We start from the raw sequence: 17,102 nt of genomic DNA, 5'->3' as shown, positions 1-17,102 counted from the left end.
TTTGTTTAATTTGTAATCTAGTAATTTTGATTAAATTAGCTTTAACAGCTTGTGCATTGCACTTTAGGGCTGAGAAATTCACAGTAAGAATAGAATTGTATTGCTCTAGGAGTGTCCCCAAGTTTTAAAATGAATAGAGGAATGCATTGGCAAAGACAGAACTTTGGATAGCATAGCATGGGATTAGGTGCAACTACTTTGTAATTGCTACCTTCAATTTTTGAGTCTCATCTCCAATGATTTTGTACTGTCAACAGTCATGAGTGCAATGAATTTTTAAGCTGTGGTAGACAGCCTAGCTTACCTGCTGGTCAAATTGTCTGTGTGTTTCAAGTGTTACAAGCATAATTAATCAGTGGCATTCTGCCTTTATATGGCACAAAAAATAAAGCAAAGTTTGATGGGATATAAGGTTAGAGTTGTGGCCATAACATCGATGTTTTCTATTGGTTTTGCAGAGGTCATCTACAAAGAAATATAGATAAAACACCTCGCAAAGAGACACGCCTAGATTTAATTAAACATGTTCAAATTGCATAGCTTGGGGCCCTTTAACCATCAGGGGCCCAAACTACTGTCCATGTTAACCATCAGTAAGGTCTTCCCAAGTGTGTGACCATCTTTGCAGGCAAGGATAGAGTCTCAGCTGCATTTTTTTCTTTGACTACAGGTCGGTCAGCTTTTAATCAGCTGATGGGATAAAAGGTTGTGTTTTTTTTTTTTATACAGAAAGAAGCTCAAAGTAAAAATAGTGTTAGTTTGAAGGTTCTTTATAGAACGACCTAAGTCACTACGACTTTTTAAAACAAGAATTTGACAGGTCAAGGGTGTGCTTTTGCAGTCATTTAACTCTGGTTTGGATAGTGGTTTCCAGCGGAGGGAAATATTACATACAGCTCCTGTTTCCTACAGATGTCTGTTCATGCGGTGTAAGTTGGTAGCATGCAAAGTTTAGGAGGTTTTGCAAACAGATCCCTCTGCAGTGCTCAGTGTTTTCATTTCTCACTCAAGCAAAACCTATATTCCTCATGTAAGATGTAAAAGTTGAGAAGTTGTGGCCTGCCACTACATATTTCTGTCAAAGTAGAAGCCGTCCACCCTCCGACTTTCTCTTCATGAATGAACTGTGTTCAGATCCAAACCAGCTGTTTGTTGGGTGTAATTTAACATGCCTCACACTTAGGAAACTGTCTGACTTTATATTTCATGAGCTGGAATAACTCTATTCCCGTCTATCTTGCTCTTATAGAACACAAATACCAAACTGCTTTAACTCTCTCTGCTACATGAGCTCAGAAAGATAGTGATAATTTTCTTTTGGTTAAGCGTCAGTTTTATTTGACACATACAATGTCACATTGGTGAAGGATTTCTAATGTATCCTCCTAAAATAAATTACTTATGAGAAGTCTTCTAAACTAATATTTTTTTATTAAAAACATTAATAAAGAGAAAGCACAACTTAAACTAGTTGCTTTTTCACAGGATAACAAAACAGTGAAATAATATAAATCGATATATTGTGATATTTGCAAATGTTACCATTCTGATTTCCATTGGTTAATTTAGATTGGAAGTTGTTAATTTGAGAAAGATAACAAGTAACTCCTTAAATTATGACATTTTCAGTTAAGAGATGCAGTTATGAAATGTGAATCTCAGGCTGTTTAGGCAAATAATCCATGCATCATCTACTTAAACATGTTCGTTTACTTTAGCACAGTTGTTTAATATTAAAAGGGAAGGACATGAAACAATTGTGTTAAAGTAACTAAATATGCTTATGTAGATGCAAAAGATGCATGAATTATTTTGCTCTGTGGCCAGGACTAGTTAGACCTGGGTCGACATAGCCGCACGTGGAGCCTGGCTTAGTTTTTGTGGAACAGATGTAGCCAGGGTGGACCCCTAACGCTAGGTCCAGTCTGGATTTATCTCTTATCCTGGAATTTCTGAATTCAGCTTTTGTGAAACAGACCCCAGCATTCTTCAAGAGACAAAGAGGTCGATCACAGATTAATTGATTCAGAAAACAATAGGGGTTTGACTATTGACCTAAAAAAAACAGTGGAAGCTGAAATATACATATCTTGAGGTTAATAGATTTATATTCCTTTTTTATCCTAGCATTCAGTCTCTCTTTGGTGAGGTAGTTTAACTAATTTGCTTCAAAGTGTTAGACTTTGGATCAATACTGGGGTACATAAAAATCACATCTGTTCTAGAATTTCTTTTTGGATATAAAGCCTTATTCATCTGGCATGCAACATTGTAGAATCCCTCCTTGATGTAGTTCCTTCTTCTGCAGCCTGGGTTTTCAGCATCTCCAACTGCTTGCAGGAACATACCAATTATAGAAAATCTGAGCCCATTAATGTTCATGTATGTAACATTCAGGGCACGGCTCCGTTCTGTGCGGTGCTGAACTGGGACTCAGCAGTCTTCCCAAGCAGCAAATGCCGTCCCAAGTAAGCAGTAACGAGGTTAATTACCATGTAAAATTCAGTTAAGAGAAGTGGTAAGGAAATCTAAAGATATTAAGGGATTTAACTGATGGGCCGTTGTTTGGTACATCAGTTGGTCTGTGATCAACCAGTCTTTTAAAGAAAGCTGGGGATTTGCGTTCATCAAAACCTGCTGCTTGTTGAGCCTGGCTAAGCCTTTGTGAAATAGCTAAAGACAGGAGGCACTAATCCTGCTAAGTCAAGCCTGGATTTATCTCTTATCCTTGATTTCTAAATTCTGCTTTTGTAAAACATCCCACTGGACTGCACTTTGAATAAAAACAACAATAATAGCAAAAACGCTGTGTAAGAATGGTCAACTTCTTCCCATACTTGGGTTAAAACCATAATGATGTCATTATGGTTTTAATAATGAATTAATGTTCTAGGTATAACAGCGCTTTTATCATAATCATTACTTCAGTTAATATTTGAAATAATTTCATTGCTTTAAATAACAGTTTAAAAAAATATAGAAAATCAAAAATAAAATAGGTGATGTGCCATTACCTGTATTTTATCCAGAGAAGCCAGAAAACAAGAGCAGCAATCAAACCTGATTTGAATTGCGTTTCAAGTACTCTAAATGTCACATTGTTATTGTATTTGAAAATGCTCATTCCTAAGAATCACATCATAAAAGTTTACATTCAGTTGATCCCAGTAAGGATTGTCTTGAATGTGGAAGTACATTAAGAGGTAAAATTGAGGGATTGTTATGAACGAGTTTGGTTTTTAGTTTATAAGAAAAAGGTAGTTTTGCATTTCACCATTTCATCTTCTTTCTACCGTTGATGGTCCAACTTTTTCAGATGTCCTGACCTCAGGGCTGTTGTTGTTTTCAGGAAGTCAACCTTTTTCAACGTGCTGACAAAGAGTCAGGCTGCAGCAGAAAATTTCCCCTTCTGCACCATTGACCCAAATGAAAGCAGAGTGCCCATTCCAGATGAACGCTATGATTTCCTCTGCCAATTCCACAAACCTCCCAGGTATGGGGTCTCATCCTTCACGCATTATTCACACCTCACATTTGTAGCCGCTAAGGGCCACTATGCTATAGGTATGAAAAATCACACAACAGTGTTGTTGATATGTAGCTATATGATGTCCTCTGCGAGATATTAAATTTATGCTATTCTATTCTCCTCTCAAAGAAAAGAAAAATCAAAGGACTCGTCACAAAGCACATCTATAGAGGCTGTTTAAGCAGATAGATTTCAGTTATTCAGGCTACAACATGATCTAGGCAACATATAAGATACATGATAAATTGTACGTCGTAAGCATCATATCTGAAGAGCTTTGGAAAAAAAAGTTTCTCAAAAGCTATCAGCCTATCTACAGCATCCTACAATAGAATATTGGTAGTATTTTATATATTTATATATATATATATATATATATATATATATATATATATATATATATATATATATATATATATATATATGTATATATATATATATATATATATATATATATATATATATATATATATATATATATATATATATATATATATATATATATATATATATATATATATATATATATATATATATATATATATATATATATACATACATATATATATATATACATATATATATATATATATATATATATATATATACATATATATATATATATATATATATATGTATATATAAAATACTACCAATACATATATACCAATACATATACATATACATATATATATAATATATATATATATATATATATATATATATATATATATATATATATATATATATATATATATATATATATATATATATGTGTGTGTATATCAGGGTAAATGAATATTTAATAAATCAATATTTAAAAAAACTTTATAAAAAAAAAAAAACAGATTTAGAAATGATATGAGTTTATTCAACTTTGGGTTCATCTAAAGATAACATATTCTCCCAGTATTTTACGTGCATGTCTAGATTTTCTGCAGCAGACTTCAAACGCTTCAACCTACTTCCTCTTCAGCAGTGGAGGCTCGTGAGCAAGGGTGCAAAGAAAGCATTACAATGGGAAAATGTTACAATTTTTTTCAGGGCTTCTTAGAAAAGTCTTTTGATTATATTTTGTCTAATCAGAGTTAATAAGAGCGACATGACTGGTTCATTGTGAAATATTGTTCTTCTCTCTTCTGGATTATTACTCAAACAGTGTTAGCACAAAGAGGTGCAGCTGTTACTACTTGCTTTACTATGTTTTGCAATGTAAAGGTTTTTATGTATCCCCGACAAATCGATTGAGTAAACGTGCACCTGTTTTTAAATTGCTGGTGAAGCAAAATCATTCACAACTCCTTCAAATTGGATTATACAATATTTCATTTCATTTAAGAGGTTTGTTTTATGTAGTAAATGATTTAGGATGTTAAATCAAGGAAATAAACATTAAGTCTAAAAAAAGTCACATACCTACTTTGCAGCACGTAGGTGGAGGTATCATGCTTTAGATTCTTTGCTGTGGCAGGTTCTGGACATCTCCTAAATAATTCCACTACGTGCAGAGGTGGGCGGAGTACCTCAAATTTGTACTCAAGTAAAATTAACACTACTTTATCATATTTTTACTCAAGTAAAAGTAAAAAGGATTCGTCCAATAAAGTACTCAGGAGTAAAAAAGTATTTAGTGAAATGGATGCTGTAGCGCTAACTGATCAGAACATCCGATTTAATGTTTTTAAAACGATGTAATTTTAAAAAACATATGAAATTATTTGCAAAATTTTGAAAATGAGATAATTTATTTCATTCCTACTGTGTCATTTGGAGGTCAAGTGAAAATACAGAAAACAGTTCACTGTATAACGTTACAGGAAGTAACTTACCCCTATTTTACCCCATATACATAAAACTAAATAAATATAAATATATATTCATATTTACTTAGTTTTATCATAAAATCTGAGATCATGAAATAGGTACAAAGATCAAAAAAGCAGAAATGTAGGAAGTGATTAAACTGTGAAAGATATTGTAAGAGAGGAATCTACATAGCACTTTTTTTGAGAGAACGTTAAACAGATGTGGAGAAGTTCATCTTTTTTCCTTTATTTTTGTGTTTTAGTAAAATCCCAGCATTTCTCAATGTTGTGGACATTGCTGGTCTGGTGAAAGGTGCCCATGTTGGCCAAGGGCTGGGAAATGCCTTCCTATCCCACATCAGCGCCTGCGATGGCATCTTCCACCTGACACGTGAGTCACACTTTACTTCATTATACAAGACCTCACATAATCAGAAATAACACATATATAAGAGTATTTAGAAAGCTTGTAGCCATACCAACCAACCTATCAGCAGCAAAATGTTCATGGAAGCTAACTTTAATTTAGTCCTATAACTTTTTAAATGTTATAGGACTAACAATCTTAAATGCATAGGAAGGTCTGTACTAAAGCAGCCTTTCATATTTCACTGCAGGTTTGCAAAGCTGTTATCAAGTAAGCTCAATCACAGTCTTATAAGGTTGAAAAATACCATCAGTAACAAGTAAGAGATATTTTTGGGTAAAGTAAATGATTTTGTTTCTTTTTTTTTTTTCCATTGTCACTTTTTCAAATCATTCTGATGAATATTTTCGTAATTGACTTTTGGTTTATGCTTCTCCTTAACCCTTGAAGTTATGATTAAGAAGTAACATTTTTAAACCTGCTGTATTTAGTTCTAAATGAGAGCAGAGGATGTAAGTGCTTGATCATATTGTGATTTTTTTTCCATTTATCTCTCTAACAATTCTAACATCCACTTTTATTTACTTTGTTTGCAAATATTGCTTTCTGCTGTGGCAGACTTAAAATCATTTTTCGGTGTTTGTTCTCAGCCTCTACCTCTTGTTTGTGTTCCAATTAAAGTGTTACGAGCTAGAGCAATTCACATTAGAGAGAGTAAAATGAAGAAGAAGGTCCTTTTAGAAAGACATCACAGAATTTGTTTACTGATTGTATTGACTTCCCTCCTGCATGAAAAGAGCTCTGATTGGAGCTGGTGAGACAGCAAACGTAGAAAAATGTTTAAGATGCAGTCATTGTTCTGCTTAGGCTATCACAGACATATTGCATCTATTGCAGTAAAATTATCTTGTTTTTTTATTCGTCCTCACATTTTCAGATACTAATTTATAAAAGGAGTACAAGATTTAATAACGAATTACAGGGTCTGTCAGGTGAGATTAACTGGTGCCCCTTGAGTTGACAATGATGTTTCCTGTCATAAAAGTCACACAATAGAATTCATGTTTTTTTAATTATACTTAATCATAAGCAGATGCCAAAAATATGATTGACTTAACAACTTAATAACTTAGCTATGATGTCTGTGGCTTTTTGGGTCACTTTTAGGTCCTTTTGCTCATCCATGAAACACAGCAACCATGAATGAATGAGTAAACAGCACAGCCAGGGTTTCTACAGAATGATTTATGGTATTGCTCTGTCATAAAACCGAAGAGTTATTATTTAACTTAAAAAGAGAGAAAAAAATCAGAGCTTCCCTGTTGCCTGAGAATGTTAGGTTATGCAGTCACAAGAAAAAAAGAGTGCATCCTCTTTATGTTCTAGGTTACTGTTGTACCAATTATTCAACCCATATTATGCTTGTTAGGATTTTTGACATAAACCAGAATTACCAAAATGTTACCAATTAACAAAAGTTTAAAAAGTAAAAAAAAAAAACTATGCTTTTTTAAATCCAAATCCGGCACGATGATCTCAGGTGAACTTGATACATAACACCTCTAATGTCAGGGCTGCTGACGTATGGCAGTCAGGAGAAATTTCTAAAAGTTTAAATTGGCCTTGTACACACAGAAGAAAATTTCAGCAGAGGACTTGTTAGCACCTTCTGAAAATGATCATAAAATTCCATAACTTTGGGTTACTTCCCTGATAACAGGTAGATGAGCTCCTGATTACCTGTGTGGTTAAACATATTATTTAAAGCCTGACTTCCAGCAAAAAAACAAACAAACAAAAAATCTACAGGCCCAATTAGACAATGGGTTTATATTTTAAAAAAAGGCCTAGAAGTGTTGAAGTAGAGAAGTCAATATATTGGGGGTTTTCAGTGTAACAATCTTATGGAATAAGGTGATTTATGGATCATAGTAATGACAAATATCACTGCCAGAGAACCTGGATAAAAAGGCATCCATTAATCACTGAATAAATGAACAAATAAAACATTTATTAGGTGAATCTCATGGAAAGTGATGTTGAATTGTGTGTTAAACCAATTGGAAAAATTAAACAGTCTAAAAGCTTTTAAAGTTACAGAACATGACAGTCCAGTCATCTTCTATAGTTCAAACTGTGCTCCTGAGCATGCTCAGCTGACCCAGAGTATTGATTCAAAGAATAAAGGCAACAGTTGCTTCTAAGAGCCTTTTATTTACTTTATGCTACGTTCAGACCGCAAGCGCTGGAAGCAGCAAAAAAGCCTCTGCTTCATTTTTGATGCTTGTACACATGGAAGAAATTTTGATTTCAGAAATTGGGGGGATGATATATATACATATAAATATATATTTCTAAGTTCAGCATGTTTCACTATCCAATCACAGATCAGATTCAGTGCTGCATCAGATGTTTGTAAAGTGAGTTTCTCATTAGTGACAGCGGTGACACCCAATTACACAAGAAAAGACATTCGGCCAATCAGGAGCTTTTGGGCGGTTTTAAACTCCGGGAGGCGGGCTGCAGCTTAAGCTGCGATTTTCCGCTTGGTGCTAGTGCTCACTGAATGTCTGTGTACTGTAGTGTAACATTGTTTTTGGACTGTAAAATGTCCAGGGGACCAAAACGGAAAAACACGTAGCCTACCCCTGGTCCCCTCCCAATATTACGTCCATGCTTGTACACATTAAGGTCAGACGCGCGTAGGGAGCAGTTTTGATATTCCTGAGGATTGTCCAGTTAAGTGTGTCCAGATGCGTCTGATGCTCCTGCGTTCAATTTCAGACAGGGGTTTTGCTATATTTGCTGTTATAAGTGGGTAAAAAGTAGTTTTGATATGTTTTTAAGTGAGAAAGTCCACCTGAAAACTTCATCTGTGCAGTCAGTTTATCAAGATAATCCTGCTTTTAATTATTATTTCGCTATTGGAGCCGCTCAGACACCCATACAATGGTGGTGCTGTGTCCTAGGAAATCCCGATCAACGGCAGCCTGTTATCCAAACTGCAGGCACCAGAATAATAAAATCTAGCATATTTTCCGGCAGGTTTTGACATTTTAAGTTAATTTAGGCGTTAATAAACGGTTTTGTAGGAGTGATCATAGTGCTCTGCATTAGCAGTGCTGTGTCTTTCACCCTGCCAGCCTCAAATCAGCTTCTCTGATTGGTTGTATGGCGCATTGAGCAGCAAAAGTTACATTTTCCCAACTCCAACAGCTGCTGCTTTTGCAGCGCGTCCCGCGTTTCACATATTCAGAAACTCCAATGCGCTGCTCCTGCTGCTAAAAATGCACTGCAGGACCTTTTGCTGTGCCTTGATGGACGTCAACCGTTGACCTTGCATGTAATCCAGCTGCTTCCGGTGCCTCTAGGGCGGGCAGTCTGAATGTAGCATACAACTTAATCCTTTAACAAAGAGAATCTCTACAGCTTTCCATACTAGTCTTTTATTTTCTGAACACATCATCTCTGATACCATAACCTATACCTCTAAGCAAATCTCGATTTGTTTTTATGTAGGTAATATTCAAAGTCAGTTTAAAGATATGATAATTGTGCAATGAAAGATTCAACTGAAAGGACTCACTTCATAGCTCTTTTTCAGCAAGGAAAAGGCTGTTAAGATATTACTGCTTCCAAATGAGAACATATTTTTACCACACATGAAATTATAGTTTACTTATTGTTGTTTTATATTTGATCAGGGTCTTTTTCTGGTAAGAAATACTCTTTCTAATTGGTTTCAAACTTTCCTTTGTTTGCATCCCAGTTACTATACAAAGTTGATCTTCTTGATTGATATTATGGTATGCATTACAGTCTATACAGTAGCATTACTTAAGTTGAGTTATGGATATTTTATATCCTCTATTGTAAATGCGGTCAGAAGGACCCAGTTTGTTTTTGAGTTTTTTTTGACCGAGGGACAAATGTATATGCCAGATCCTCACCCCAAAACCAACTCTTTTGTTTCCTCTCACTCCAAGATGGCAAACAAACCGATCAGAAATAGAAATCGAAAGCTTCTTATGTGCAGTTATCTGCTCTGGCATGCTATTGTTTCCACACTTGTCAAGTCTTTAGAAACGACGCGGTTTGTTTCACAAGTTAAACATTCAACAACGCAGCTTTGGGTTTGTAATTATATCTGTCTGTGCAGAGTGCTGCACTGAAGCCTCTCCTTTTATATAGCTTGATTATATGCCTCAGAGAATCACACTTCTTGTCTCTTGAGTGTTTTTGTGTTAGTTGTTTTGTTTTTTGCAGAAACATTTACATGTTATAGAGTTTTATTCGAAGCTCATCTCTATTATCTGACAGTTTTTACAGAAGTTAAATTATATTGACCTGTAACTCTAAAAAAGATCTATGTATGAAAGAAGTCACATTACTTTATTTAATAGTTGTTTTATGTTAATATAAATAAAAGAGCATTTAATAGGAGCAAATGTTTTGTTGCTCCAGACCAGGACTGTGTATTTTAGGTACATGTTTTTCCCCTATCTTTAAATTAAAAAAAATGTAACCAGAAAAAACATTTCACGAAAGAATAGACGAAAGAATTAAACACATCCCTCAGACTCCCTCACCCAGCAAAACTTTAATCAAAGTGAAAACCATTACATCTTGGTGTGTCTTCAGTTCAATCAGCCTATTAGCCTATACCTCAAAGTTATTATATGTTCAAGTATTAATCCTTTGTGGTTCTAAATAGTACAACTAATCGTAGACCCACACTGACTTTATACACCATTTTTGTCAGTTTTGTAACAACTTCTCTTAGAGTTTATCATATTTAGCAGTTTATAATTTTCGTAGTGTATGATTGAGGTATATTTTGTATTTCTTTTTATCTATTCTACATTTGTCAGTTTCCTAGTTTATTCCATGTTCTTTGTAAATTAGGGTTTTCTTTTGTTTGATTTTTTTTTGTTTGAGGTCTCCACTGGTTTTGCTGTTAGATCTTTACAGTTTCATTAAGTTATTAGTTTATCTGTCGGTATGCTGATGAAGATTCTCAGTCATCCAGGTCATAGTCATTCCGTAAAAGTTCAAAAATATCCACTGGACTTGGTTTCCAAGATTTGAAGATGTTTCGCCACCTCTCCAGGAAGCTTTCTCAATTCAAATGTCTGTGAGTTTGAGTCTTAAATAGACAAGGCCATGTATTGCTTGGAAACATGCAAATGGTAACTGATGAGTGGGTAAAAAAAGTTTATCTTGTCACACTGCAAACAAACTTATTCCACCTACCTGCTGCTGGCCCATTAGACTCATGATCTCCACCTGTTTCTCACCAAGCTGCTCCTCTTTATGTGTCCATTTTGGGTCCAAGAGTTCTCCTTCAACTAACAAAGATCAAAAACCTAGATACTTTTTTTTGTAGTTTTTATGTTATATACTATATAATTTATTTTTGAACAATTATATTAGAGTTTTATTGTATTGATCTTACTATTATACAGGGGAAATTTTTTTTCTAAAGGAATTTCATAAGCAACTGGCTCCTTTGTGGCAGATATCAAAACACTTAAACCTTAATGGGGAGTAGATATTCTGGATTTTCTCTTGATCCATTTCTCCTGTAACAGAGACATTGTTTCAACCCCAATAACCTTAACAAGACACTAAAAATGGGATTTCTCTTCTGTGATGAACATGTGCAACCCTATTCTACTAAACTGATACGTTTTTGCACTCCCCAGCAGAACTAGTTACTGGGATAAATCTTACCAGTTTCTCTGCAGTGACTGGAAACCAATTGTAACCAAGCAGTCTTTGACAAGATGGAGACATGTTCTACTTCATCTCCTCCTCTGTTTCAAGCTCATGACTCTGCCAGTTTACCTGGCTTTATTCCCAGATGTTTGCTTTCCAGCAATTAGATGTTTGAACGCTCACATAGTGCCTCCCCCCCACCATCATCACTGCTGGAAGCATGGAGTTCAGTGCTAACAAGGACTTATTTATGGCTACATGATACTCAGTAAGAATCTAGCCTTAAGATACCAATGTTATAGCACTCTTAATCTTAAGGGACCCTCTGTGGTTTTTGGTCGACCAAGTGGAAAATAGCTGTTATATTTGGCAAAGACGTTTCTCCTACTGTGATCTTCATACTGTCAACGCCTGAATGCCCAGTTTAGTTAAAGCTCTTTTATCCTTTCATTCTGCTGCATAGAGGTAGCGGTTAAACGTTTTAAAGGACCTGTATTTGGGTTCTTCTTTAGAGCTTCACATTTTAGTCTAAAAGTCTTTAAATTCTTTGCTCCCCAAACTAAGGGGTAAGCTTAATAATTCATTAAAATGGATTTACTGAATGACAAAAAAACTCTTATTGGTGGATCTGATAATACATGTTTGAAAGTATTATCCACCTTTATGAGATAAAGCACAACCCTAAGCTCGTAAAAACAAGGTGCTTTAGGAGCTTAGGGCCCCTGATTAAAAATTCATCGTGACATGTGACACCTCCAACCACCCTACTGGATTTCTGGTTTGTTTGCCACATGATACCTTCTCCAGCTCCTCTGGGGGAAACTCAAGATGTCCCCAGGTCATCTGAGAGATAAAACCTCTCCAGAACCCAGCCCAACTCATGTTGGACCACGCCTGGAACACCTACTGTACCAGCAGTGTTGGGCACGTTACTTTGAAAAAGTAATTAGTTATAGTTACTAGTTACTTCTCCCAAAAAGTAACTGAGTTACTGAGTTACTCCACAATAAAAGTAACTAGTTACTAGTAAAAGTAACTATTGCGTTACTTTTGCGTTTCTCGCCCCCGTAACCCTCACCAACCAGCCCCCACCTTCTCGCCGTGTGTTTCTAAAGCCATCTGAATAGAGTGGACGACAAAGACAAGTACCTGCAGAGAGTTTAGCATTTATTGCAACTCAACGTAAATGACATCAGGGGGGAACGCGATGTGAAGTTTTTTAACAGGGCGTTCAGATCTGCTGAGTATATGAAATTAATAACTGGGGATGTCTAATTCTGAAATCCTGTGTGTTTGGGTTGTTATAGATACTGCAACATCTATCTATCCATCTATCTATCTAGATGTATACTCTGTGTGTGACATAAAATATGGATCTCCATCCCTGCCACAAAGGCCATCAAATAATGTTTAAAATAAAAAATACAGTAGGTTGAAAAGGCAGAGTATCCATCCATCCATCCATCCATCCATCCATCCATCCATCCATCCATCCATCCATCCATCCATCCATCCATCCATCCATCCATCCAGATTTCTCCCTTTCTCCATATAGGCCATCATTTGATCGTTCATGCTCTCCATAGTTCTCCTGTGGCGCGAGCACAGGGCGACTGTTGCGCGTTTCCTGTCGCTTGTGCTGTGAATCGTGCCGCCTGCGTATGTGATGGGAAATGCAGCTCATGCATGCAGCTCATGCATGCTGGAGTCATCCTCACTCTCCATCTCTCTGTGTGTGCTGTACGTTAACACCCACCAGCAGAAACACCCACCTACCCAACTGACAGACGGAATCTCACTATACATCAGCCAATCTCTTCCTCCCCTCTCTCATGACAAGGCGCGCAGGAGTCCTATCATGAAAAAAAGGTTAACTGTGCGACCTGAGTAATGCGCAGTAACGGGGTGTCTGCAATTAAAACTGCGTTATAGTTACAGTCAAAGTAATTAGTAAGATTACTCGTTACTCAAACAAGGTAACAGCGTTAGTAACGCCGTTACTTTGAACGCCGTTAGTCCCATCACTGTGTACCAGTCCCACAGGAGTCCCACCCCCGAGTGGTGAGCTCCTCACCCTATCTCTGAAGAAGCTCCAGACGAACCTGTGGAGGAAGCTCTGTTTAACTGCTTGTATCTTTAATCTCGTTCTTCCAGTCATGATCTAAATGTTATGACCTTAGGAGAGGGTAGGAACATAGACAAACCTGGAAATCCGGAGCTTTGCCTTTTGATCCGTCTCTCATCATTACAATGAAGAAGTCTGTGTGAATACACTCCATTCTCCCTTCACTCATGAACCTGGAACTCATTCAGCTGTTCTCACCACCACTACAAACAGTGCATGCTCAGGTTTTGGCGAGAAGGAGCCCATGTCCTGCAAACCAGACCTCCACCAAAGCCTTATTAGGCTCACCTGAACAGCTCAGTTAAGTTTCTGACACCCATAAAAGCTTTTTGCATTCATTTCTCTGGGCAACTGTAGATAAATAAGCGAAATATACATCAAGTAGATGATTATGCATTCCTACTAAAATATCTTCAGAATCATCTTTCTGGTCAAACCGAAGTGTTGCCAAGAGGCAATACATGATACATTACAATTTCCGCAAATAAAGAAATCTAAGAGTATTTACTCAATAAACAGAAAAAAATTTCACATGCTCTCCAAACTCAGATTTTAGTGATCACAGACTTATCCTCAATCCTTTATAGGGATTTTTTTTATTTAAAAAATTTAAAGGGATGGTGTCTGAGCCAGAAGCTTCCTGAGGCCCACACCACGAGATAGAAGGGCTAAAAGTTTGATGCATCTTGTCTGGCGATGGGCTGACATCACAAATAGTGAGAATGAAAAAGAAAATGGACTGTATATGAATTACATATTTGGATTTTTTTGAGAAGGCTTCTAATATTTTTAGACAGAAAAAAAAAACACTTTTATAATCATTATTTTTCTTGTTCTCTGAGTTTGGTTTATCACCCTAAAGGTGTGTCAAAGTAATATGACTTTATGCTGTCTGAAGGGCTCACTAAAAAAAAAAGTAAAGTACATATTATCTCAGCCACGGGTGTTACAGACAAACTCAACTGACTATTCAGGCTGGGTTGATTTATAGCTGGCCTGCCTCCCGACTGACGCCAGTAATGGCTGCTCTCCGGGCATTCTGCCTTATCACTCATCAACTCACAGATTCTCTAACTTGTCAATGGTCCAGGGCGCCTCCGTCAGCCCAATGAGCTCAGCAATAAGTAAATATTTCAACTGCTTCACAGCTTAAACAATAATCATTGGCCTTTGTGTTTGTTTTGTCACTAATAATATAATAGAGTTTTGTGGTATAAACTTATGTCAACAAATAAAGATAAAATATGCACATACATTAATAGGCACATAGTTGTTCTTTTCTTTTTTACTTATGTTTTTGCATACACCAATTTAGTTTATTCTCTGCTTTTATAATGAGACTTGACAATTATGACTTTAGAGCTTAAGGAAACAAACTTTTTTTCCGTCAGGAATATCGTTGTTGAGAAATCATTGTTTTTCTGCAACTCATTTTAATACAGTATCAGCAAAGTAACCCCAGACCATTGATTAACCATAGATTGTAGTACCTGTACTGCATTCACACCTTTTGAAAAATGTCCCCTTTTGACTCACAGAGATAAATTTTGGGAATCAGGCAGAGAGGACGCTGGCGTTGGCTGTTCGCCGCTTCTCTGCAAATCCGTCAAAATCTGTCCTTTTCTGCAAAATCCATCCTACTGTACCGTATTCTGGGAACTCAGTTACTACAGTAAGAGACAGATTATTTTGTAGTACACACCGAATTTGTTGTGGTACCCTGGACTTACCTGTCACTACGCTGGACGCTGCTTGCTAAGTGAATCGTCCTTTTCTCTGGGCTTCAAATCCCCCAATCCTGCTGCTTCCTTTTGTTTCCATCAAACTGGATTATTCCTACGGAGATGTCTAAGTGCTTCATGCCCTCCCTGGATTATCTCTGCACGTCGGCCTGTTAGCCCGTGGCAACTTGTTTGGGTTGGCTACGCTAACAGAGTTAGCCGGAGCAACTCTTCTGTTTACAGAGTCCTATCAGCACCATCAGTCTTCATAAATCTTCCAGTGCCTCCGCCTTCCAGCGGAGGTCTGTGAATGGAACACCACCTCTGTTGAAGCTGTGGATCATCCTTCTGGGTATGGCTTTTTTCCACCGCTGCTCACCTGGATCCTGGCTAACTGTTAGCACCGGCACACCATCACGCCACTTGTTGCCCATCGACACCACGATACAACCACTTCGGATTCTCAACATCAACAGAGCTCCATTGGATCTTCCACGTCGACCCCGTTACATCCACCGGGGATCCGGGCGCCGCCTTGTAATGTCCAAACGCGGTGACCACAGCTCCATCGCATCCTTCTGGTCGGCATCACGTCCTGTCGCGCAACAGGTACGTCACCATCTGCGTCATCTGAGCGCCGCTATGCCTACCCCAGATATGGCTGAGTTGGACCGGCGAACTGGAAGACCTGGAGTGGATTTCAGCGTTCTCCGCTCTCTGCATAAACTGGACTCAAATTCCCACATCACAATGGAACAGCTTAATGTGCAGTCACTGTCAAAGAAATCCGGATTCATCCACGATCACATTCTGGACAAAGAAATAGACATTCTCTGCCTCACAGAGACTTGGCAACAGCCCGGTGTCTACAGCTCCCTGAATGAGGCCTGCCCACAAGGGTACTCATACCTGGACAAAGCCCGCACAACTGGGCGGGGTGGGGGCCTTGCTGTTTTATTTCGCAGCTACTTTGCAGTGTCCCTCCTGTCTGTACCCTGTGCTTCCTCCTTTGAAAGCCTTGTTTTTAAATGCAATAATCCTTTCTCTGCTACAGTAGCTGTCATATATCGCCCCCCTAAACCACAACCAACTTTCATTTCTGACATTCATCAGTTCCTAATCTCTCTCTGCACAGCACACTCAAATATTCTTGTAATTGGTGATCTCAATATACACATGGACTCACACACTTCCCGTCTAGCTGCCGAATTCAAACAGGTTTTGGACTGTCTAAATCTTCAACAGCTGACAGATGGCCCCACCCACAGCAAAGGGCATACTCTGGACCTTGTTATAACTGACTCCCTTCCACTCACCAGCATCAACATATACGATGTTGGTGTCTCAGATCACCTGGCAGTTACATTTAGACTCCCAATAACCATTTTCACCAAACCAAAACGCCATATCACTTTCAGAAACATCAAAAACATTGATTCCTCATCCTTCAGCTCACATCTTCAGCATCTTTCCCCCTCTCCACTCTCATCAGCCAGTGACTTAATGGACTTCTACAACACAAGCCTCAACTCCATCCTGGATACTCATGCTCCTGTAATAACCCGGACTGTCACATTCACACGTTCCGCTCCTTGGTTCACCAAAGAGCTAAGGCAAATGAAGAGGTCTGGCCGTGTCCTGGAGCGGGCATATAAAACATCTGGCCTGACGGTGCATAAATTGGCCTACCGGGAACATCGCAGAAATTATGCAACAGCCCTCTCCAAGGCCAGGTCCAATTACTACTCCTCGCTCATCAACAATAACCCAGGTAATTCCAGAAAACTCTTTTCCACAATCAGCCATATTCTCAAACCACAGGTCTCCTCATTCTACA

At 37.6% G+C, this 17,102-nt stretch overlaps 1 protein-coding gene across 1 annotated transcript in view; it reads left to right on the top strand.

Annotated features, from left to right (window-relative positions):
• The window catches only part of LOC119797534 (obg-like ATPase 1), a 65,978-nt gene that overhangs the window by 1,340 nt on the left and 47,536 nt on the right, over positions 1 to 17,102 (top strand). Inside the window, exons 3-4 of the mRNA XM_038306644.1 lie at positions 3,350 to 3,493; positions 5,598 to 5,725. Of these exons, the coding sequence (XP_038162572.1) occupies positions 3,350 to 3,493; positions 5,598 to 5,725 (272 nt within the window). The remainder of the gene's footprint in view (positions 1 to 3,349; positions 3,494 to 5,597; positions 5,726 to 17,102) is intronic.

This window comes from Cyprinodon tularosa, unplaced genomic scaffold (assembly GCF_016077235.1).
Source record: "Cyprinodon tularosa strain WSP-4 unplaced genomic scaffold, ASM1607723v1 ctg588, whole genome shotgun sequence".
NCBI lineage: Eukaryota > Metazoa > Chordata > Actinopteri > Cyprinodontiformes > Cyprinodontidae > Cyprinodon > Cyprinodon tularosa.
Note: the sequence above shows the minus strand (reverse complement) of the source record. Positions and strands in the feature narration are given on the sequence as shown.